This window comes from Columba livia, chromosome 1 (genome assembly GCF_036013475.1).
Source record: "Columba livia isolate bColLiv1 breed racing homer chromosome 1, bColLiv1.pat.W.v2, whole genome shotgun sequence".
In the NCBI taxonomy this organism is placed as follows: Eukaryota; Metazoa; Chordata; class Aves; order Columbiformes; family Columbidae; genus Columba; species Columba livia.
The window spans coordinates 185206541-185232549 of NC_088602.1; the positions used below are offsets into that span (position 1 = coordinate 185206541).

Below are 26009 nucleotides of genomic sequence, written 5' to 3' on the forward strand. Positions count from 1 at the left end.
GGAGGCACAGTCAGACAAGGTTCCCACTCCTCCCATTGCAGGGACCTTCGCTTGGCGCCAACGAGGCAGGGACGTGGACACGGTTGTTCTTGGATCGGGTGTGACTTCTGGGTGTTGCACACAAACTTCGAAAGCTCTTGGTTTCATCCCAGCACAGAGCAGGAAGAATTCTGTAATAGCAAGAAGTTTCAGAGGATGAGAAAATGTTTCCTGCCCGATACAGTATAAAGCTGTACTGGTCTGTGGGGCTATTTTCCAGTTATAGCAATATCCCTGCTGTTTTTTTTGTTTTCTTTTTCTTTTAAATTTAAATCCATCCCTGATTTGTTTCCAGGATTCTTCTATCACTAATTAATATCAGAACATGTTGTTGATTTGTAGGAAGATCTTAATTTCTCAATACCAGAAGTGTGACTTGTTCTTACCAGCTAATACTTGCAAGTAGCCTCTGTTTCTGATTTTTATCCCCAGCTCTCGATCATGGTTCTTATCAGATAACAGGGAAGAAGAACAGTTCTTTGTTTCCAAAACCTATTATTTTGTGTAATTAATGAGGTAAGCCACAGAAAGAGTTCAGTGAACGCTGAAATAAAATGTCACAAGGAATGCAGGAGAATTATTGATGGATTGTTTTAACCAATCTAGTGAAAACACTGAGTTTATAAACAGCTGAAACAGCTCTGTTCTATAGTCATCTTTTCGTTTTGCTTCAAGTCTTAATGAAATAAAAAGTACAGATTCCTATTATTAGTTTGTAATTTTCAAGATTGTCTATTTTAAATCTTTTCAGTGGTCATAAGCATTTCTTGATTAGCAACAATTGCTTAACTATAGCCAACATATAAGTATTTTCCCAAAGAATGTGATCATATTGCTGTTAGAATGAATAATTGTTTTCTCCATGAAGAAGCTAAATTGGGCTTAACAACTGTGTCATGACATTAACAGAAAATGTCTGGTGTGACAGGGCATAGTGTGGACACTGCACCGAAACGCTCATAACCACAGTTCATTTAATTGATCTTCTGAGGGGGTGAAATATCACACTAGTCATCTGCCTTTGGTTTTTCAAGCCACATCAAACAATTGTGTGGAGAAGTGAAGTAAAAAAAAAAAAAAAAAAAGGGAAAAGAAAAAAAAAAGTGGTAGGTTGTTTGATTTCATCAGTTAATGGCTGTAGGTCACTTGATACCCCTTTGTTTGCAATACAGTGATATGCCTGTATCTTGTAAAGGTTCACCAGAGTGACTTACTGCTGTGGTACAAGGCCTAAAATAAAACTTGCACATGCCAAGCACCACATGATGCATAAAATATTCTGATAATACATTACAAAACCTTGTCAACACTAGGGAAAATGACTATTCCAAGAAGTAGAGCTGGCTGAAAAAAACCACATTCTTTTTCCCCAACTGGGACCTTATAAAAGACAGTGGTTTGGGGAGCTGGAGGGAGAGAGCGGGGTGGTTCTTCCTTTGGTCTGGTGGAGAAAAGTCTCTTCCTTGGTTAATCAAAAATGTCAACAGAATAAGAGAAGCCCACTTCCAGCTTAAATATTCACACTATTTATTGTCTTTTCTATTTCTTATTTTTGAGCAGCTGTGTTAAGAACCATCTCAGCCCCTTGAGGAACTTGCCAAATATCTTATATCCACATGCTGAAGTGCTACAACTGCTTTGCATGCAGTTGTGTCCTGAGTATCTGTCGAGGGTTAAGATTGCTGGGTGACAATAAAACCCTGGCAGATGTATTGTTAATCCCCTCTCCCCCCCACTTCCCCCTTTTTGCCCCTCCCTCTCTCCCCTTCCCACTCAGGACAGGCGATCAGGAGGGAAAGAAGGACAGAGAGAAGAGAGCTGGAAAAATTAACAATGTTTTACTAATGCTACTAATAAGAATAGAGAAAATAATACAAAATATACAAAACCAATCTTGAAAGTCTCAGCAACTGCAGAGCCAGCAACCAAAGTCCTGGATTGGACTCTGCAGCCAACCGGAGCTGGATTCAGTCTCTCACCAGGCCTCAGTTCGCAGGGACGACTAGCAAGGTCCTGTCCTAATGTCGGCCATAAGCAGAAGGGAAAAAGCAAAGGCAAAAGGGACGAGATCTTCGTGATCTCCCACTTTCATATGAAGTATTCACGTGAATGGAATGTTATACACAGTCGGTCAGTTTCTTGGTCACCGGTTTCTCGTTGCCCCTCTTGTGAAATGTCCATCCATGCTTATCAATAAGTTTGCATTCCATTGCTAGGTTTACCAAAACATGTGTCTGGTTCTCCAGGAAAATGCAGTTAATATGAAGGCTTTAGCTGACAGGCAAAATTCACTGAAAGAGAAACTTGTTTTTAACAAAACCAGAACAGTATCCTGAGCAGCTTTGCTTTCAGCTACCTGTGCACCATCTTGTTCTAAATTGTATCATTCAGCTGGTTTAATGCCAATGTGGAAATACTCATCTCTCTTCTGCTGCTGTACAACACACTGAAGGCTCTTGCAAAATTCATCATAAGAAAATTCTTCCGTGAATTGTTCTGAAAGCAGTGAAATGGGTACCCATAAAGAACAGTAATCATAGCAGTTTCTAGTGCAGGAGTGTTAATGACACTAAGCAAGATTATGACACTTCTTAAACTGAAATAGTTCAGCTAATACATGCAGCCTAGAAATGTTTTTCTGTTGACTGATAAACTGATGCTTTAGTAGACAAAATATAACCTCTCTTTCCTTTAAATATATTTTGACAGATCGAATCTCTGACAATGAAGCCTTTTACTGCATATCCTTCTGGTTTTATCATATTCCTGTTTGCCTTGCTGCAGAGGAGCCATGGACAATGCAAAGAAGCAGCTAAAAAATCAGAGATTAATTTGAGTGTAAAATATGATCTTCCTAACTTCATTGCGGAAACACCGATCCAGAATGTAGTTTTGTACAAGCATCATGTTTATGTTGGAGCAGTCAACAAGATTTATGTACTAAATGAAAGTCTCCAGAACATTTCTGTGTACAAGACTGGGCCCATTTTGGAGAACCCTGACTGTGCACCATGCGAAGACTGCAAAGATAAAGCAAATTTATCTAACAGCGTATGGAGGGATAATGTCAACATGGCACTGCTCTTAGAAACCTATTATGATGATCAGCTCATTAGCTGTGGTAGTGTGTCCGGAGGCGTCTGCCACCGTCACATCATTCACCCTGACAACCCTGCTGACATTGAAAGCGAGGTGCACTGCATGTATTCACCCCGGGTGGATGGAGATTCAGATAATTGTCCTGACTGTGTTGTAAGCACTTTAGGAACCAAAGTTTTGGTGACTGAAAAGGACAGGTTTGTCAACTTCTTTGTTGGAAATACTGTGACATCTACGTTTCAGCCTCCTCATGTGCTGCATTCAATATCAGTTAGAAGGTTAAAAGAAACACAGGATGGTTTTGAATTTCTCACAGATCAGTCTTATATAGATATCCTCCCTCAGTTCCGTGACTCGTATCCCATTAAGTATGTCCATGCCTTTGAAAATGATCACTTTGTGTATTTTCTGACTGTCCAGAGAGAATCTCTTGACTCTCAGGCTTTTCACACCAGAATTGTCCGCTTCTGCACTTTAGACTCAGAGATGCGTTCTTACATGGAAATGCCTCTTGAGTGTATTTTTACTGAAAAGCGGAGGAAGAGGTCCATCCGAAAGGAGGTGTTCAACATTTTGCAAGCTGCCTACGTAAGCAAGCCAGGTGCAGTTCTAGCCCATGAAATGGGCCTTGGGTTGAATGATGATATTCTCTACGGTGTTTTTGCACAAAGCAAACCAGACTCTTCCGAACCAACCAACAGATCTGCTGTCTGTGCTGTCTCCGTGCGAACCATCAACGAGTTCTTCAACAAGATTGTTGACAAGCAGAACATGAAATGTCTCCAGCACTTTTATGGGAAAGAGAGCCGATACTGCTTGAACAGGGTAAGTGACAATTTCTTAACATTTTGGGACTCTCACTCTCTCTTTGCCTATTGCATTGCCAGGTAGCTGTCCCTAAGTTTCAGTTACAAAATGTAAGTCTGTGATCATTTCAAATTACTCACTGTTGCTGATGATTCACCTCTGTAAGGATTAGTTCCTGTAAATTGGCTGTTAAAATCACTGAGGTCCTTCTGGTGCTAAGAAAGTATTAGTGGAACTAGAAAAAAATCATTTTTCAAAAATTTATAATTGTTTTTCTGTGTTCTTGAGAGACTATGATGCAGATAAATGGAACATTTAAGCAGTTGTTTCTTTCAGTATCTTAAAGAAGTATTCATTAACATTCATATCCATGTGCACTGAGGTGTCCCTGAAAATATCACTCATATTTTAAACTGTGTTAACACTGAGTCACTGCCCTCTTTAGAAAAAAATGAAAGAGCTGTTTTGGAACAAACCATGAAGAGCCAGATTTTTATACAGTTACTCATGCTTAATACATAAACGGTCCCACTGAAATCAGTTTTCTTAATGAAAGAAGTGTCTATTAAAAGTGTATCTGAATGAGGATACTGGTAGTCTCAAATGGAAGGGTTGCCTCTCTGTATACTGTATGTTCAGGTGGTTGATGCTCTCCAACCATCTGAAATACATGAGTCAAGGAAGCGCAGAAGTTATTTCTTCCCTTCTGGCCAGTGTCTGTGCCAGTGTCAGTTCTTGTAAAGGAAATACAGTGTCTGGGAATGGGGTACTTCTAACGTTTTTTTTGAAACATGAAACATTACAGCTTTGAATCATACCTGCTTATGCAGCAGCGCCTTAAATGTTCTGTCTGGGGAGCTTACTTTTCTCAGATACAAGAGAACTGGAGCCCAGGGGTGGCACAGTGTCCTCTGATGGGACGCTGCTCAGCCATGTGAGCTGGGATGAGGCCTGTGTCAGGATGGAGCAACAGATCAAGCTGCATTTGGGTCTGGATGGGATCTGTCATGTCCCATTATTGGGATTGCTCCTGGTGAGAGTGGGAACCACAGGCCTTCATCACCCCTATACCACCAGAGTCCTCCTCAGCATGGCTGCCCAGCGCAGGGCATCATTCTGGGGCAGTGGCACAGGCCTTGGTTGGGCCTTGCATGAAAGGGCTGCTCTTCACTGCCAGGGCTGAGATGGGGGGTCTGGGAGAAGCATCCATTAGAGACCTGCTCTGGCCCAGTAGCAGGAATGTGCTCAGCAGAGCAGCTGGACCCAGTCTCAGCATCATCACAACCACCTTGGCATTTGGGGGGCAACTACTTATCACAGGCTCCAGGTGTTCAACACAGATACAGGCTGATCCAGCAGCCACAACAGACATAGCATTTTATTCTCTTTTTTTAGGGGGTAAGGTAATTTTCAGGAACTGAAAACAAATTAGGAAACATTCAGCACAGTAACTTCTTATCTTTCTTCACTGTGTTATTGCTGTCCTAATTTTTCATTTCAGATCTTAATATCTTTTTTTTTTCATTTTTTCAGTTCATTTTTGACAATGAACATTATTCTTCTCTGAAAGTACTTTTTTCCTTATTCCTGGGGCACTTTATTTATGAGTGACTGTCTTTAAAGCTTGTGGCCTTTAACTTATCTCATTCTGTTCTTGCTTATACACCTGTTTCATAAGGTGATCTTTTCATAGCAAAGTATACCATTAAAATATTGACAGAATAATTTGCCACTTTCCACATGCTGGGAAGTACTTTCCCGTTTCAAAAGCTTTTCCAGAGTCTGCTGCTGCTTTGCATATCAGAACTGAATGTTGTATGCTGCAGACGGTTTATTATAGTGGCCCGTTTTCAAGAAATGCCATCAAAACTCTGATTTCTGCTACATCAAACTGATAAAGGGAAAAATGTTTCTGTGATTTCTTGTGGTTACTTTAAATGGCGTAAAGGCAGTCAGAAATTTCTTTCCTGATTGTTTGCTTAACAGTGAAATATGAAGACTGCCAAGCTTTGCCATTTCATTATCTTTGCTTTATTCCAGAGGACTCATTAAGGCTCCAGTGAAGAGTGTCCCATGAGGTTTTTTCAGGTTTCAATTGGCCAAAAAGATTGACAAGAATTTGCCAGGCATCCTCTATACACTTGTTTTTCTCAGGTGTGTAAAATAGACCAGCAAGGTTGGAAGGTGAAAAAAGGGAAGGAGCAGGCAGGAGGAAACCTGTTATATCTTCTGCTTATGTTTGTGTCAGGAATGTCAATTCTGGTCTTCCTTGATTTTGCTGGAGATAAAATAATAATTAAAAAAAAAATAATTCCAAACCCTTCAACTCTTCTTAGGCCCTTTTTTGTATATCATAAAAATGTGCATGAGGGCATAACCCATTTTTTCCCGTAAGTCACCTTCAACTTAAAAGAAAGCTTTTATAAACTGTGAGAGTTTGTCACAGTTTATCTTGGCAAAATTCAAAACTTGCTTTTTGTAATGTAGCCAAGATGATCTTTCTCTTTGATGTTGAAAGAATGAAACCACAGACCACTGATGCAAGTGAAAGGCACTGACCACTGTGAGACTAAGTCATAGGACAGTGAAAACAGTAGAGCAGTGAATATGGTATACCACTAACTTCAACATTAAAAAGAAAAATGAGCCTTTAGCAATGTTTGCAAGGGAGTGCTATCTGCTAATTTACAGTTAGAGTCTGATTGATGAAGCCCATTTCATGTTATCAAAAAAAGTCCCGCAAGACACTTGTACATAATTTTGTTGGACTTTGGGTAGTCCATCTTTTTAAGTGGCTGTCCCTCGGGACTGTTTAGTCTGAGGCTGCTAAAGGTAGAATTAGACCAAAATAAACCAGAATAGAATATCCAAAACATTTCCTCAACCTGTTCTTCTGAGATGTTAAGCATTTAAAAAACAAAAATACTTAAACTCATCTTGATATTGTTGACAAAATTTCTTAGTTTCCTGAAGGAATGAAGCTTATGTGGTCATACTATTGTATACTTGTCTTTATGTTAGTTGTCCTGACAACTTCAACAATAAGAAATCTTAAAGATGTGAATCCAGGTGTGAATCCAGCGATAGATCCAATATATGCTCAGGCTGTGGAAACCAATGAGGTGTAAAAAGCCCCTTTATAAGCATCAGAAGGATTCACAGGGATCCAAGCAGGTATTGCTCACCCATGGGAAAAGTCTCTGTCAGAGCTTAGTTGGATAGCAAAGTCAACCAACCGCAAGTTATAAATCTAGACACAACTATGCTTCACTCATTCCAGTGCTCATGGAAAACTTTATAAAATTAAAATAAAACATTTCCAGTTGTGTTTAAGTGAAATACATATGTCAACACCTGGACTCACTGAGGTCAGGGTTAGGAAAAGTGAGTCCAGTGATGCATCTGATTCATATCATACGTACCTCAGCAGAGCTGTGACCAGTTAGCACTTCCTAATAATTTCCTTCAGTGAAGAGCTGGGTGTCACTACAATGACAGCAAGGAGGAAACAGAACTGGCTTTGAATTAATAGAAATATTTGGAGTCATAGTAAAGGGGTTTTATTGTCCGTGTCAGGACAAAGATATCTCAGAGGTAGCTGCTCTGGAGGCTTTTGAATCACTGTTCAGGAATCTCCTCACCCACAATGAAGAGAAAACTGGATGTAGGCTTTTAGCAGAGTGTGTTTGGTCACAGTTAGTCACTGTCAGCCCTGGTGTGCTGCTCCTCAAAGCAAAGTACTTAGATGAAGACGCAAATGCTGCTTACCTCATTTACAGACGTAGTCCAGTAGTACGCACCTCTGTTGTGGATTAAATGTGATTCTCCAGGTGAGGAAGATGGGTTGAGTTTAGCCTAGACAATCTCAAGTATACATTGCAGTTATTATTAGTTAGATCATGATCCTATGGGCTTTGTTTAGCCTTTCTGCATCCATTATATGCTAAACAAATGTGAGCCTAATTCTCCTCTGATAACACCCAACTTCAATCACTGTTGAGTTCCATGGAAAAGCACTTCTAACAATGAAATACAAATTCAACTCTTTAAAGTTCCTGTGGTTTTGTTTCTTCTACAAGTAAGTTCAGGTGAAAGCTTAAAGTACTCCATTCACCTTACAGGAAAAGAGAAACCACAGACAAGCTTTTGCCACCGTGTTCCCAACAAGTGTCCTAAAGCAAGACAAACTGGTCACCACTCCTGTCAAATGCAAGGCACAAACATTTGGAAGAACACGAAATTAAAACAGAAAATCACCAAAACAAAAGATAAAGTGACAGCAAAATAAACACATGGTGATGCTTCTTTATTACCATTACACACATGATAGATGAGTAAAATTGGGTTATGCTTATATTGTAATGGAAGAAAATAATTGCTGCCTTCTATCAGGAAACCGCAAAGGCACTTATTGATCTGTCATCCTAAGGGTATGCCTAGGAATATTTAATAAAATAAACAGAGACAAATAACTCTTTTGAGGCCCTGTAACTGTAGTATCCCACACCATTTGGCTTAAAATTTTTTGGCAGATTTAAAAATAACACCACATCTCTCTGATTAGGAAGGGTTGATGTGGCTTGTTTAGATAATCTCACAGCATGGAGGAAATGGTTTTTTTTTTATATATTGCAAGTAGAATGTCCCTGAATATCTTCCCTAAAAGTCAGACACTGGAATCCATCGGATTGGCTCAGTAGTTTATTCTTCTGGAAATGCTATATCAAATGGCATACAGCATTCTGCCTGGCACAAAGCCTGCTCCCATCCATACAGATTTTTTTGCGAGCTTCTCTATGGGTTCTGACATCTCAGAAGAATCAACAGAGAAGGACTGCATGATGGACATTGTGCACTGACACCCTTTAAAACAGGCTTAAACCATAGTAGGAAGGTGGCAGGCTGCATCCACCTTCCTGTTCTGTGCTCACTGCCTGTTTGCTGAAAGCAGGTGGTACCCGGAGGGTCCCCGTTGTGCCCTGTACAATGCATCGCAAGGCCGGGCGTGCTCACCTCCCAGCTCCCCTCCAGCACTCAGTATGTGGCCATCCACCCATGGGGCCACGCAAGACCTGACTGGGGTAAATGGTATGGCCTAAGGCAGTGGTGTCAAACTCATTCTCACCCAGGGCCACGTCAGCCTCATGGCTGCCTTTAAAGGGCCAAAGGTAATTTTAGGACTGTATAAATGTAGCAGTTACTGCCTAAGGGATTGCAGAAAGAGTCTGAACTCCAGTTAAACTGCATATGGGGGTGGTGTTGGTCTGGGTATGGATACAGGTACAGATGTGGGTATGAGTGTGTAAGGGATATGGTATGAGCATAGGTATAGGTATAAGTATAGGTGTAGGTGAGTATGGGTATGGTTATCTCAGGCTGGACCTGATTCAGCAGGGGTGTAACTATCGAGGTAAGGGTTGTTCTGTCCCTGGGACTGGCCACATGGACACCACCATGAGGGAATTCCCCAGAAAAAGACAGGGCAAGGAAAAAGGCAGGTCGGGGAGTTTCTTTGGAAAGTACTGCGTCGTCCTGAGCCGTAAATACCTTTGCAGACTCTTGTGAGCATCAGGAGCTATGGGATCCGGGGGCTGACATGTTATTTCCTGAGCGCTGCCAAAAATACAGTTTTCCTTCTCCTGATGTCCTGCTAAGGGCCTGTCTCTGTTTGCCTCCCAGTGCTGCTTCTTGGTGTTTTATCATCTTCTCGATGAAAGCTGGATTTCTCTGTGAAAAAGTGGAATCCCTTAAACTACCATTTTCTGCAAAGGGCACTACTTTATCAGCCAGAGTTACTAATAATGTTCCATTTCCAGACTTTTTAATTAAATTTTTCCACTGAAGGTAGGGTTGCCTATTGGTTATTAGTGTGGAAGAGTGACTCCACTGCTTTTGTCTCGAATTGCACAGAAATAATTTCAGGCAGAAAGGTTTTTGGTTTTTTGTTTGTTTGTCTGTTTGGGTTTTGTTTTGGTTTCTTTTTTTTTTTACCATGGATCTCTAGATTCTCTGGTCATGTGTTCTTTATGTCTCAGAGTTTCAGAAGGCCCTTAAATAATGCTAAAGACTAGAACTGGACCCAGAATAATTTTATTATCCTATGTAATTTTGCAAATTTACCTTTACAGTCCCACGACAAGAGATGTCTAAAATGCCAACTGGCAGGTATGCAGCATTAGAGACACTCACTAGAGATGTGTAATATTCAGATCTAAGCCTCTTTTTCTGGGTTCAGACCAAATTCTAATGCTCCTTTGCCCTAGATTAAGTTCCTGTCTCATCTGCTGATGGCTATTCTGCAATGGGACTGTGTCAGCCTCTCCTAAAGGAGTTGCTTGGATTTCTTTGTAAACAACTCCATGTTCCAGAGAAAGATAAGCTGAATCAGCAGTGCCCTGCATGCAGATCTAAGTCCTGGATTCATCCCACCTGGCTTGGGTAGGTAGTTGAGACATCTAAGTGAGCAATGAATTTTCCTCAGGTTCTGCTGCCAAACGATGAAGAGACACATAAATCCTGACAAAGCAGACATCTGCCTTTCAGCTCATTCAGCACCAGCCTTACCTCAGCAGTTTCTCTACTTACTCTATTTGATCTGACTCAGGACCACATATTGCTGTCATTATTGCTCACTGAAGAAGCAGTAGGTAATTATTATCCAGGAGAGTGTTGTGTTACTCAAACTTTCTAGGTTGCATGTGGGTTTCTGATCTCACACAGCTTTTGCATCAGAGTGCAATTACTCCTCATTTCCAAACATACAAGTAAAACCAGAGTCAAATCCCACAGTAAATTAGAAAACAAACCAAAAACTGCTAAGGAAGAAGATCTATGGGATAAATGGTTCAGAAAGCAAGTGTAGGTCACAAAGAAATATTAACTTGCACCGTCTGTGGGGTGGTTGAAAACAATGAAATGTTAGAGGAGGAATGACTGTGTGAGAAGTGACGAGAGCTTCATTTTCTTGAGGCAGATGTTACCTTGCTTCTATACACAGCCTATGGAAATTAGGGCAAATTGTGTGATTTTTCTCCTATTTTCTGGACTCCTTTCTATCCCACACATCTCTTGCACCACTGTTTGGCTAGACATGTGGTTGTTGTGCAATGTTATCTTGGAATAAGAGTCTCCCCTCTCAGCATCGTCTTACGATAACTGGTCTACTTGGAATTCCCAACTTTTCCATTTCATCACAGCTTCCATGTAAATAAGGACTTATATGAAAAATGCACCTGATGCACACTACAAATGTGCAGCAAAACTGCTTTTATCAACACAACATATCCGATGCATTATTGTTTCTTCAAAATGTCTAATTACTCAACACCTCTCCTTTGATAATCTGTACACTGAGTTAAATGTTAAATTAATATAAGGGAAAGCAGCAAAATACAAAGATTACTTAGGTCCATTTTATCTGCTGAATCAATAGGATTTACTTATTGCTAATGCACTAACCAGATTATGAGAACTAATGCAGCACTGTTCAATGACAAAAGCAAATAAGTCTTTGAATGATCTTGACAATAGAACATGTAATCATCTTAATTTGTATTAACTAATTACATTTAACCTGGATGTCTTTTTACCTATTACCTTAAGTGGAGCATCAGTACAGTAACTTCCTTCACCATTTTTATTTTAGCAGTGAAGTAAATCAAAGCAACAAGTATTAAGAGATAGTGGAATCACACTATATAAAATCTTACATCCATGGAGTTCTTTAAAACATTTCTCTTTTCATAAAAATTTCTGTAATCTTTCCATGGACTTCAGTGAGCTCTAGATCAAGTCCTTGAAGCAGAAAGAGTTGCTTGAAGATAATAAATTCTTCAACAATTCCCGGTAACTTGTTCCTGATTTTGCAACAAGTAGTATTTTGAAGGGCTGATTTCCTGTGTAACTCGGACCATCTCCAGGCAGTAGCAACACATAAAAGTGGACACTGAGTAGTCAGGATTGCTTGATTGTTTCCATCTGAAAGGACTGTTTCCAGTTGCTTGCTTTTTCTTCACATCTCCTGCTTCACAGTTGAGATTTGCAAAGTTCGTTTTCAGAAAGGGAACATACTTCTCCTGTATTTTGCAAAAAAAAAAAAGTCTTTGAATTGCCTTCAAAATCATGAAGAACATTGGGAAGAGGAGGAAGGAAGAAGAAGGAAATAATTCTTAAAACAAAAAGAGGAAAAACTCTTTTACCCTTTTTACTGTAAAGCTTCAGTGCCTCAGCAGAAGTTCTTAGGAACAGGAGAAGCCAGTCCCCTGCCCCAGGCGTGTTCAGTTCTCCGTGAATGCTGGACTGAGTTCAGCAGCACCTACACCCTGGAGGAGTCTGTCACTGGTCAAGAAGAAACCAGAAACATGGTGGATCTGCTTCTTTGGGAATTGTTTAGGACGTAAATATTCATACAGTGGCAAAATTGAGCTATTCCATTCATTATTTTCTTTTCCCTTCTTTAGGATTACAAGACGTACTTGGTAATGGTCTCTGGTGCTGGTGTGCAGAAATCTGTTTTACAAAGCACACAGCATTTTGAATACTGTGTTTTCAGATACTTTTCTCTCGTGATGTGACTTCTGAGTGATTTCTGTTTCACTTTCCAAGAACATGGGGTTCTTGAGAAGAACAAGTTAGTTGTTTGACAAAACAGGGCTTGAAGAAGAGGGAGAAATTCAACATACCTAGTACCTATCACAGCCTCATTAACATGGAAATTACCTGTCTTTCTGTGCTGTGAGAGCAAAAGGTGGGGTACATGCTGCATATCCCCAGCAGACTGCTCTAGTCTAACTTCCGTGTAGTCTCTGCAGCAAATAATAGCGGATTCATCCATTTGGGATACCTTTTTTGAAGACTTACTGACTCTAGCAGTATGAATGTGTGCAATAGTTCAATATGAAAGACCCAGGCTCTTAATTGATAATATTTAATAAAGGAAGTGAAATGGGAGAATATGAATGTAATGCAGTCTTGGTGCCCACAAGGAACCCTATTTGTGTGCGTTTGGCCTGCTATGATACAGTACCCATGACCGTACTGATCTATGGCCACCTCTGCTTCGTTTCCCACAACTGCTTCTCTTGGAAATGCAGCAGCAAATTTTGGGAACTCACACTGCCGTTTCGCTGACCCAGCGGGTGAGGAGTCTCGCTGTGAACTGCAGTTGATCACGTTGGCAAAAGCCAACATGCTACATCCAGAGAATTTCTGTTTCTCATGTTCCTCAGTTCTGGCTGGCTTCTCTCCTGCCTGTTGTACAGCGCTGGAATTTGCTCACAAGAGATTCTTCTCTGGTCAATTACTTCCAAAAAATAAATGTGTTCGTATTTTTTCCATGTATAATCATTGAATGTGCTCATAACCATAAAGAATTCAGGCACCCTATGACAGTTAGTTATAGTGAGAACAATAAATGTGATTATGACTTTTTAGCATGGCTAGTAGTAAAATTTTGTCCATTTCACAATCTTTCTGTCCTGCAAATTGCTGAGGAAAAAAATATTCTTTTGGGCTAGGATCGTAGAAAGCTATTTATACATTAATCCTCTTCTCCATTATGCTTTATTGACTCTGACCAGCTATGGCATGAAATCACATGGGAAAGGAGAAGGGAGAAAGTCCCTTTGCCAAGGCAACTGGCAGAAGAAGGCATCAAGTGAAGAGTCTGTAAATGTGACAGAACTGAGAAAGTTTGTCCTGGTTATTTTTCTCCTCTTTCCATTTTGTCAAAGGGCTATAAGTACAAGGATCTTAGTAGTCATCTCTGAGTCCAGCGACAAAAAGACCACTGTGTGATAGCTGAGAAGATTTATGAGATTTATGAAATTTAAGGACTAATTGCTTTGAAAGGTAACAATGATAGACCGAATTTATAAAGTCCCTCACTTTTATTTACATGGGACTGGGAAACAGAGAATACAAGTTCTAACTCCAGCCCTCCAACAGATCTCCAACATGATGCTGATCAGGTCACTCATCCTCTTCAGGCAACACCCTGACTTTGCTGAGTTGCTGGGGCCAGAATTCCACCTCTTGTATTTCACACGGAGAGAAGAAGCAATCAACTGGACTTCTTACCTGAAGAGAAATACTGCAAACTACCCAGAAAATTCAAATGTATTACAGAACAGAAAAACTGTATTGGCTAAAAATAAACAAGAAAACTTAGAGGAAAATCTGATAAGGTTCTTCTGTGTTCCTCACAGTTACTCTTCCTGTTCAGAGTCTGCTGTGCATGTAAATTCTTCACTATTATGTGCTTGGTTCCAATAGGACACACTCCTGAAAACTGTAGTTTTATTACTCATCCTAATTCACTGACCTCCGCAACAGAAGAGATAAGCAACTCATACACCCCCTCTGGTTATAATCATCTTGGGAATCAATTTGTTGTGTAGAATTATTTATGCATTCAGTCTACAGCAGTTTCTTTGGAAAATGATTTTTACTGTTTGCAGATATCAAGATCCAGCTCATTTAGCAGTAGCTCGTTTCCCCCTGCTCTGTGTTGTGCTATAGAAATGCTCAAAGCAGAAAAGTTGTCGGCACTTGTGGGAGCCTACTGCTCTTGAGGGAGACTCCCTCAAGAGGATCCATAGCAGAAAACAAAAGTTCATACTTAGGAGCTTGATTCCTAACAGCCAGTAAGTTAAAAGTCATATAAACAAACCAGGAGGAAATAAGACTCCTGCTTATTCCTACTTCCACTTGAGTTCTTCTTCATAACTGACACTAGGAAATTTTACCTAGTCACGTTCAGATCATTTCTCCAATTGGTCAAATTAAATTTTAATTTTAGTGATGTCCTCTAAATCGCTCACAAGACAGTAAGAGATGTTCTGTAGTGACTAAGTCATTAATTTATAATTTATTCAAGACATATAACATCAAGACATTACACATAATACCATTTTCTAATTGATCACTGCACTTAACTAAGAACTTTTTTTTAAGGTTTTGGCCAGCTCTAGAAGGACGAGCCAGGCAAAGTGTTTCTCCAAATTGCAGTCACTGCAAATAACAGAAAAGCTCATGAAAAGTCTTTGGTTAAAATTTTGAGTTTTTTGTTCCCCGAGTCCAGTATTCAGACTAGAGACTAGACTGTGATAAGCTCTGACACTGACCGAACTGGGTATTTTTTTGAGATTTTCGTTAGTGGCTTTAAGATTTCCTCCCTGCTTTCCACTTTTGGCTTCAAATTTGCAACTCTGTCCAAAATATTATTTTTATGCTCACTGAATATGATGTATAAATCATCAGTTAACTGCCAAACAGTGACGGCTCCCGATAGCCCAGCTCAAAGATGTCGAGAGACTTTTTTGGCACATCCATCATCTGTGGACCGAATCCAGGATAAATTCTGTAACGCTACAACTTTGCCTATGAACAAATAAGATAGCGCTGGTTATCTCTAACCGTTCTGCACAGGGCCAAAACGCAGGGCTTGCCCGCACCTCATTGCATTCCAGTGGCACACCTACCCCAGCTTCACAAAGCCCTCGCTGTGAATCACAGGTGCGATTGGCACCTCCTACAAGAGAAGCGATATAGCCAAGCCCAAACACTTTCCCGTCCTCTCATCGTCTATTTCAATAGTTGTGTGATTTGTCACTGGCACTTGGCATAATATCCAGAGTGCATCATCTGACATCAGTTATTTTTCCACATTGACAGCCAAACGGATACTTATGTGTATCCTGAGGGAGAGGGAGCGAGGGAGAGATTCAGGCTTCAAAGAGTTAATTTAAAGCAGCTTCTTTACCAAAGTTTTCTGTGTTATCAATCTTCCTTTAGTTTTCTAAGTAGCCTTTTAATCTCCGCATTTCTTCTCAAAGATCAAAGCTGTTCTATTTTTTAAACAGCTAACCTTACATTATGGTTAATCCATGAAGCACCAGGTTTTGTAAGAGAGCCATATGTGGAACAATCTGCAGGTTCTTGGGCAGATACCCAAAATTACTGAGCTAACTTTGGGGAAGCTAAGAAAGGTGTACGGGGCAAGCAGGGAAATCTACTCGCTTCTTAAAAAGAACTTGAACAGGGTTTCATGAGGCATGTCAGGATGTTCAAATTGTATTGAGATGACTCCATAGGAGGAAGTACTTTTTTGAGGTTAGCACGTCTCTCCCCAAAGTTGTTTGCTTATGGAAAAAAAAGGAGTTACAGCAAAGAGCAGAGATCCCAAGTTGGGGGAGGGTAAATTCAGAAATCTGCCTTATTTCAAAAAGCATGAAAACTATACATCTTTCTGCACTTGAACTATTCATACTCATTGTATGAGTAATCTTTGCACAGATGTTTCAGAAATACTTTTAGACTGGGTAGGATATCAGTGCAAAAGAATATAGCTTTTAGCTTATTTCATGACCCAAACAAACAAAAAGCTAAATTTGTCTGTTGATGATTTAACCCAGTCAAATACTGGGTTAAAAAATACTTAAAGTGTATTCAGGGTTCCTAGTTCAAAATACTAGTTCAGTTCCTGATGAGGAAAACACACCATACATTAACAGTTAATACCAAAACTGAGACAGCAAACCCTTTAGCATGTGGATGACCAAACTGTTAAGTCACTGCTGTACCAGATCCAATCTAGGAGCCCGCTTTCTCTGTCATGAGGCAGTGCACAGAGATTTCAGTTGCTCTTGTTTGGTCTTGCACAGGTTTTTACCTGAATGATGCAGTAAGTTGACGGGGCACCTGGAGAAAAGCTGGTACCAGTTCTGACTGCAAGTCCTCGGGATCACAGAAAACTTCACCCAACAGTGCTGTTGCTGTGCACAGTCCAGAAACATTACAATTCAACAGTAAAGGACTGAGCCATTAGCTTGAACATTTTGTCAATAGCATTTTCAATGCCTTGTTTTTGTTTTGTTTTGTTTTTTTCAGAATTCAGTGGAGTTAAGCCAGTAAGAAATTTTTTGCTTTCTCATAATACTTGGAGGGAAAAACATCTGAATCTAGAAAATGGGAAAATAAAATTTTACTCCTACATGTTCTTTAAGAGTATGCTCCAGATCTATTCAGTTTAGTGTAAAGACTCTGACTGTCTTTAAAAGGATTAATTCAAACTTTTTAAAAGACTTTTTAAAAAACATGTTTGTAAAAACAAAAAAAATCAATTAAAAAATTAGGAAAATGAAGCTCTCTATTGATTTCAACAGAGGGAACCACCCTAAAATCCTATATAATCTCCCTACATGTTTATTCATAAAGTATATCACAGTGGGAACAAGCTAGATGACTTCCAAATTTAAACTGGCTAGAAATCCTTAAGGGGGTTGCCTGTTATTATCTGTATGATCTCACCAAAACAGATGATGTAGTATCAATAGTAATGGAATTATCAGTTAATAGATTACTATTGAATTGTCAGAACAGCAGGTTATATTCTTCTTGAGAGATAACTTAAAGTGTATTGTTCAAGAATTTTTCCAATGAAAATTAAAAACATATAGTCTCTATTCCCAAACTGAAAGAGAAAATTCTGCAAATGCAGCAACCAATGCAGCACACTCAAGACAGACAGAGATTGGACAAAATAGTTCATGAGCCTTAGATGATCAATGCAACAGCCTAAGTAATTATAAAAGGCTGGCTTCCCCATGGTTTCATTTAAATGTACAATCAGAAACATATTTTTCCTGGCTTATCTCTCTTTTCTCTTTCTCCATCTTTTTCTCCCCTTTTCTGTCTTATCACTGAAAAAGGTGGTGAAAAGAGATTAGAAGGAGAAGGATACTGGAAATTTTAATGCAAAAAAAAAGGTTTAAAAAAGGCAACATTTTTAGAGAATCATTTTCTTGGAATCACTGTTTTAGAAGCAGGTGTGTTGCTTGGGCAGGCTCTGCAGTCAAAGAATGCTGAGACACTTGAAGAAGCAGCATTATAGAAGTCACTAAGGGAAAGGACACCTTGATATATATGTGGTTATATGCATATCATCTGATTAAATAAAGACCCTATGTCTTATTCCCAACAGACAGGATAAAAAAAAAAAAAAGTTAAAAGAAACATTCCCATAACATTAAGAAGTCATTGCCTTCCTCACGGAACATCATAACTGATGAAGCAATTAAGTTTGAAACATTTTAAAATACTTTTGGTCAAATGCATTTGGGCTAAATGACTTCATTCTGACAAAGATCTATGCCTACTCGTAAAGACTGTACTCATCTGTACTTCATTTTCAAACAGGCTTTCTCAAGAAATGCTTCGTACTGCAGAGCACAAGACGATGAATATCGCTTAGAAGTTACGACTCCTTTGCAGAGGGTTGACTTGTTCATGGGCCAGTTCAACAGTGTCCTGTTAACTTCAATATCTGTCTTCACGAAAGGGAATCTTACCGTTGCTAATCTGGGAACTTCAGGGGGCCGCTTCATGCAGGTAAGTATTACTACGACATCTTCACAACAAAAAAACATACTGGAGTTTAGCAGGATGGTGAAAAGGGAGGAGCAATATTACCCCAATTTAACAGGGCATTATAAAATTGAAATTGCTGAGTAAAATGGAGTTTTTGGAATATAAACAAAGTGCCAAATAGAGCATTCAGCATTTTAAGTGTTTACATGGGCTTTGTGGTTTGGAACAACGTTTTTGGAGCAAATTCTACCATGATTTCCACTCACTCCAGCTGGCTCAGTTCACAGAGCAGTCTTGGTCCATAAAAACTAGATTTCTTTCAAAGGAAACTAAACTGTAAGCTCTGTCTTGGGTGTGTATCAAATATGCTCCAACCCCAGCTGGGGCAGAAAGGTCCAAAACAGTGACTGATTCTTGAAACAGTTTCAGATATGTACTTCTTATGGTCAGTTGGTCTAGAGGATCAGATCAAACCTAGTTCAATGTAAAATGCCAAGATAGCTCATAATGTAGAAGCAGGAGCCACAGCATTAGTTATTTCTATACACTGATCCACTCCTCTGGCACCAAATTACTTGCTGGTGTATGTACTCACAGCCTACGAATCACAGATGTAGAACGGAGATTAGCTCCTCCTCCACCTACTTTCAAGTTTCTCTGAGTGCCTCTTAGATTTTCAGGCTCTTGCTCATTCCCTTCTGAGTTCTTTTGGACAGCAATTCTTCCTGTCCTAAAACAGGTTTCCTATAAGTGGTAAATCATCCTCCTGAGGATTCTGTCTCCCTCCGCTCAGTACATAACTAATCTAGGCAGGTAGATTGTACTACACGACTTCTTTGTAGGCAACTAACGAAGTAAATCTAACCCACAGAGCCAACAGTCTTTTAAAAACTTGGCAGTCAAAATCAAACATCAGAAGAAAAAATACTTTCAAAGTACCAAGGGCTCCCTCTATTCACCCATTTTATTACAAGCAGTGTCTTGCCCTGACTGCCTTGTAGAGCTTGGCTTCTCCAGCTGCCACAGAGTCCAGCCTGATTGTGCCTCTCACCCTGGATCCCTTTTGCACCCAAGGACCTGTGTCCTTTTACTCTGTCAGTATTATTTGTCTTCTAGTGGGCTTCCTGCAGTACTAGCAGTCTTTGGCCTGTCTTGCTCTGTGGGCTGCAGAGAGTCACCAAAGTTGGTACTGTTGTCACCCAACCCTTGTTAATTTGAACCTAATGAGAAGACCATCAGCTGCTGTGCCCTTCCAGTTTTCCCATTTACCGTAACCTCCCATTGGAAAAATAGTTGGGCACATGTGACTTTTCATACAAACAAGCCTTCTCTTTCTTCTCTCCCGTCCCCTCATTTTCTGTCCTCACCACATGCAGTAAGTATGGTTACATATCGTCACTAGTGCATGCCACCCGTTCTGGGCAAAGGGAGTCCTATACCTCCACTTCTGTCTTCTGCATACACTGGACACAGAGCCTGCCCCATAATGCAAAATCTGTAATGCTGCTACAGGGAAGGAATCCAAAGTGATTCACCGCAAAACACAGATGAAAAACTGGAGAAAATAATGTTTCTCTTTCCCCCTAAAAGACAGGAATTTAACAAAATGTTCAGTGACAACCCTGCCAGTTTTACCTGAACTTCCCATGATGACCTTGGTAACTTTAAGCCGCAGTTTATCTTCAGTGCAGGAAAGGCAGATGCTGAGAGCTACACACTGAGCACAGGACCAACCTACGCCCTGCTCTTAAATGTAGATATTAGTTCACACAGTGAGCATAAACAATTAGTTTAACCTTTCTGAAGCCTTTTCCTTATCTGCAAAATACAGTTAATAACAACTACTGTCTTGCAGCATTTCTTCTGGGCTGTCACAAAGCTTTTAGGGAGGTTTGGTGCAAAGCGCCAGGCAGCATTATTTTTATTTGTAACATTCTTTAAATTATTCATTCAAGCCCTGCACCACAGAGTTCATTCAGACATTTGCCCAACTCAAGGAACAATTAAAATATTTCCAGAATACATTTCCTATTCCAGGTTCAGTTGTGGATCAAAAGAAAGACTATTGTGTAAACTGCACATTGCCATTAGTAGAAATATTCTCATCATTGAATTAGATTGGCTTGAGCTACAGGGGGAAGTCAGCATTGAGCTCATATTGTAAGAAGTAGGAGCTCCTTCTTTGAGGGTTTGCTGTAACCAGCAGGAGAATAATAGCTTTAATGACACTACCTCCAAATAAAAAGGTTAGTATTTGTTTTGCCTTTAAATGATCTTGAAATGGATACTACATCTGTAGTATACAGAAGAGACAGCTTTTTGGAGAATTTAATGTTCACTTACATTAAATCTTTTTTTTTTTACTAATAGCTGTCTAGGAAGTGCTTTCAAACATGTTCATTAGCAAATGCCCAACTAAAGCAGATTTGCAGTGTTTCTATGGAAATATAGCTATTAACTGCAATGAGATGGAGATCATTAAAAATTGAGCTATTAAATGGCCATTACTGAAGTAAAATTGGTTAAAAAAATCAGAATAATCTAACAATGACTTAATTTATCAAAAAAGATATCTCCATACACTTCCTCACATTTTTTAGCAAAGAAATGTAATGATGTTCCTTTTGGTTACTTTCACAAATCTAGTGGAGTATATTGCAAAGAATCCTCAGTTTTGCAGTTCTTATGCACCTCACTTTTGCACAGTCATTTACACTCATAATTTTAGCTCTTTGTACATGCAAATATTTAATTTTTCTGTGCAATCCCCTTGTAAGTTGCAGATATTCAGAGTTGATCGTATCCCCTCAGAGGTAGGTATGCTTTCAGAGAAAATTAGTTGCCAAATTCTACCTATCAGGGAACCTGTTTCAAAGCTGGTTATAATGTATTAATATCTTGCAAAGATATTTTCATGCCAATTATTTAAAAGCAAGAGAAAAAAAAAATGTATATAGGTTTCTAAAATTAGAAAATCAGCTCAGCCCTTCCAATGAATCCAGTTCATCTTGTATCCTCTTTGAAATACCAAAGCTTACCATATTTAGACAATTTAATTTGTGACAAAAATTTCAGCACTAGCAGTCATCCATGAGATTAAAAGAAATAGTAGTACAGTACCTCTATCTCTGACACCCTGAAGTGCTCAAATATGAAACAGCTTGGTGAAAGCAATAGACACTTAATTCACATTTTTGCTGTATTGATTTAGGCTTGGCTTTAATTGCTATTAAATACTTTGTTGGGGTAAAGAAGATGTTTCAAACATAGTGATCATGCCACCTAAATTGAATTGGAGCTCCAAGCCTGCGCTGTGGAAGCCAGTAGGTGCAGCAGCAAGCTCTCAACCTGAGAGAAATTTATCTGCAAATGTCTCTCATATTTTCCCACTATACTTGCTTATACTTGATCAGCAGCCAACCACTTGACTATCCTTCTTTTCCTTCTTTTTTCTTCTTGTCTTTCATCTCCCTTTGCGCTTCCTTCTGTTCATCACTTTCTGACTCCCCATGGATGCCTCATCTCTGACTCTGTTTCCATTTCCATTCATTTTTCTCTCTTTGTTACACGGCTATAGCACAACATTGCTGCAAAAGTCAACAAAAGGTTTAACATGTAGTTTCTGAGAAAAGAGCTTTTCCTTCTGTAGATGTTGGCAACCCGATTCTGGAGTTTTGGTGGATTTAGACACGTATCACAATGAATAGTTTCTATCTTTACAAGTGATTTCACTGAAACTTACTATTACCCATCAGAACCATGCTAATGACCCAACTCAGAAAATAGCCTGTATTTTGCTTATTTTAAAAAAGTCCTCTGAGGAGCCAGTAATATTCAAAATGCAAAAGCAGGTATGTTTTATCCAACCAATGAACAGTCACCTGTTGTTTTCTGCTTGTGCTTTTAGTTCAGTTAAACAGAATTATTCACTTAAACAGCTCTGGAAAGCACTAATACTGGAAAGGAAATAGAGCCTTCTTCACTAAATGTTTATTGTTTGCAGCCAAAATCTAAAACTAAAATCAAATCGATCTGGATGGTCCAAATACAGAAGATTCATGAGTTCTTTTAAGGAGGATAATTGAGGCCAGGAGGTGAATTCCAAAGCTCTCCTGGAGAGTAATTGCAGCCCATTGACATACTGAGCGTGTTTTGGCTGCATCAGAAATGTTAAATCTGTATTTGGCCATGAATAGATTGGAGTTTGAATTTTACCAAATATTGTGGAGTTTCTGTTAGAAAACAGAGCAGTAATCATTTTTCTAAGACAGCTGACATGCATGAAACGGAAAAGAAAAATGGTTTTACTTCCTTCCTAAGCTGGAGCCTGACAACAAGCTTTTTTTTCCCTCTTTTTTTTTTCTGTTGAGAAGTTGCAGCTGTTTCGGCCTTTCTTATTGTGCTTGTTTCCAGAGTGTGACTGGGAACACAGGCTGAAAGTACAGCTGTTGGGTGCAAAGTGAATCAGGTATTTCACAGTGGTTATTTGATTAGAAAACAGCACCCAGTCACACTGCTGTAGTTGGGGAATCACATTTTCAGCTGGTGTGAAGAAGCCTTATGCTGCTCAGGCCAAAGAAGATACACTGAGAATACAACTCACAACTGGAAAAGACACTTTCATTACCAGGCAGTATTTTGGGAAATTACAGTTTGTCAAAAGAAAAACAAAAATAACCAAACAAAAGCCACATGATATATTAAGATAAAATATCTTCTAGTTTTCCTGAGTTACAAGGTGATTTTTTTCTTTTTTTTTTTTTGCATGGAGCTTGGTATTATTTCAGAGTGACTTTTGAGTGATGAAGAAAAGAGCAAAGTTCTTCAGGAAGGGGAAATCTTTCTGATAGCTCTGGGGAGAGTGGGATATGGGAAAGTTTTACAAGATTTATGCTGGAAAGCACACATTTGGTCTGGCCTTAACAATGAACAAGAGACTGATGCCCTTGACATATGCAGAGGCTGGTTTTCAGCATGACGCTATCTTTGAAAACAGAATACTGCCTGTGCTTGTATGTGTTGCATGTGTTGCACATGCTTGTGCTCCCTGTGCTTGAAGCTGGCTTCACTGAGGTAAAGCCCAAGCAAATGCACTGCTTGTTGGTGACTTTCTTCAGGAAGAGAGTGATGGAGAAGGTTTCACTGTGTGTTTTACAGCCAGCGTGGGCAACCGCTCTCTTTAGATGCAGTTCTGGCAGCAGTGTCATCTCATCCTTCTGAACATACCAGTGGAAGTCAGTGCACAGCGGTGCCGCACTGGGCTGTGTGCGGGGTGAGGAGCTCCCCCGTGCACCCTCTCATCTCCATGAGGCAGTAGGACACCCATCCTTATTGCTCCTGGAGATAAGGGTCTTCCCATGGGTATACATACACCCTGAGATGCAGCCTGCCACATGCTGGCTGCAGCCCTATCCAATCTTGCTGGACATGAGCCAGCCCCAGCTGGGAAGCCAAGCATTAGCAAAACACGGTCACGCACTGCCATGTCTGAACAGATTCTGGAATGAAAATGGCTTAGGGCACGAGAACCAAAGTGTGATGGCACAGACAGGCCTCGTCAGAGTAGGGCACATCACACAACAGGCCACTCACCTTCCTCAGGGCCTCTCTGCACTTGTTAGACACAAAACAATACAGAATAACAATAAGCCTTATTCCAGGGAGACATTATATCCCAATATTTTTAACCATATTTTTAGCTCAGAAAGGGTGTATGGAGTCAGAATAAAGGTTCGAGGAGCACAATCTCCTATCTCTGGCAGGGTCTAAGATCGATAAGGGAGAGGTATGAGGCAAGTAAAAGCACGCAGTGATACTTCGCCCAGTACCCTCTTGCTTCTGGCACTTAGCAGCCCAGAAATTCTCTGAGCTGGAAATTGCACCCATACCTTGTGTTTAATAGTCCTTGATGGACTTCTTTTCTATCAATTTTGCTTATTGTTTTTTGAAATTATTTGTTGTTTTGTCCTCTACAGTACACTGTGACAATGACTTCCATAATTTCATTCTGCTTTGAATGATGGAGAGCTTCCTTTGGGGTTGCCTTAACCTCCTACCTCATCATTTTGTTTTGGTGCCCTTGATTCTGTCTGATGAGGAATAGGGACTAGGCTCACACAGATGAATGGTCTGGGAAATTTTCGCATGCTAAGCACAGACCTGTTGTCTTTCACATCTAAGTAGACAGAACATTTAATCATCACACTCATTTTCCTGGAATAGTTATGATTAAAAACAAACACAACCACCACCAGCAAACTTTAGCACACACATCTCATTTCCCTGAAAAGAGAGAAATTAGCATGTGTTATAGCTGCTTTCATAGATTACATGCCAGGGAACATAACGCATGCTACAGAAATTAGTATAGACAAAAATAATCACATCTGCTTTTTATTTGTAACTGCAGTCAAGGCTTGGAAAAATGTGTCCCAGAATTCAGCAAGAAGAGAGCCAAGCCTTCAGCATTGCTCTCCTCTTGCAAACAGCAAAGTGGCAAGGCCTTGCCTCTCCAGGAATCAAGGCTCAAAGCCATGGTGCCTGTCAGCAAAATGAGTTGATGCAGAGCAAGGGAGTACAGACGTTTGCATCCTTCAGCGTGGTCATTCAAATCCAGTTAATACCACAGCATACTGGAAGACATTTCTACCTTCAAACTGATCAAACATATTTTGCTCTAGTTCCTGTCCCACTAGACAAATGTAATCATGATAAAAACCACCAGTGCAAGTAGCAAGCCATGTTGGAAACAAGTGTGAGGAGGTCAAGATATGTGTGTGTAAAGACCTTATACCTTACAGAGCCAGAAGGAGAGAAGAATGATGGGATGCCTATGGAGACATTCCAAAGGCTGTCCTCACTGCCCACTGCTGTCTTGCCTCTGTGGTCCAGCAATTCACCTGGCTTTTCAGTACTGGTAGTCTGACCTATTTAAAGCTGAATGCAAACTGTGCACACATGCATTTGTAGGAATGCAAAAAGTTGTAATCTTTCCCACTTTATCATTTTTTAAATCAACAGAAAACTGGCAAAATCTAGATAAGTAACATTTTCATATCAATAGCTCAACTTTTAACAGTTTTATAATAGCAGTTCTTTCTGTGGTAAAGAATGTGTCTTGATACTCTCAGAAAAAGATGAAATATTGCATAATGGAAAATCCATCTAGTAAAATTAAAATTAACACCTGGTGCCAAATAACTGTTTTGAGAGCGCACATGTTTTAATATTCAGTTTGAGTAGAAAAGCCTACACCCTTCAGAGGAGATCCATTATACTCTCCATGGATTAGAATGATATACAGCATTTAGAGAGCTACATATGTGCCCTTTGCAAGGCTACGCTGCATATCCCAGGGCATTTGAGGCATTACACAATAAAGTTAACCCTGAGCCTATCTCTGCTGGGTAATGGCCTACACCTGCCAGACATCTAGGGAAAAAAATAACAATATGATACTTAGATGGGATTGCTTTTAGAAGGCCTCTCATTTTTGCAGAAGATATTTCAACATGCAGACAGTAACGTTTGTAATTCAATCCTGCTGACTAAAAGAACTGAGCATCAGAACGATTTTTAAAAGAAGCTGTTGCATGCTGGTTTTCAAGTCAAGTTATTACGGTCTTAATTTACCATATTGTGCATAAATGAACCTGGAGTCAAGTCTTCTTACTTAACATTAATACTAGCTGGTGGCA

General features: G+C 39.8%; 1 protein-coding gene across 7 annotated transcripts in view; it reads left to right on the forward strand.

Annotated features, from left to right (window-relative positions):
* Nucleotides 1–26009, forward strand: part of MET (MET proto-oncogene, receptor tyrosine kinase) — a 92534-nt gene that overhangs the window by 17753 nt on the left and 48772 nt on the right. For all 7 annotated transcript variants that reach the window (XM_065048792.1, XM_065048788.1, XM_065048793.1 and 4 more), the window contains 2 exons: nt 2749–3963; nt 18142–18333. In XM_065048792.1, coding sequence (XP_064904864.1) covers nt 2749–3963; nt 18142–18333 — 1407 coding nt within the window. The remainder of the gene's footprint in view (nt 1–2748; nt 3964–18141; nt 18334–26009) is intronic.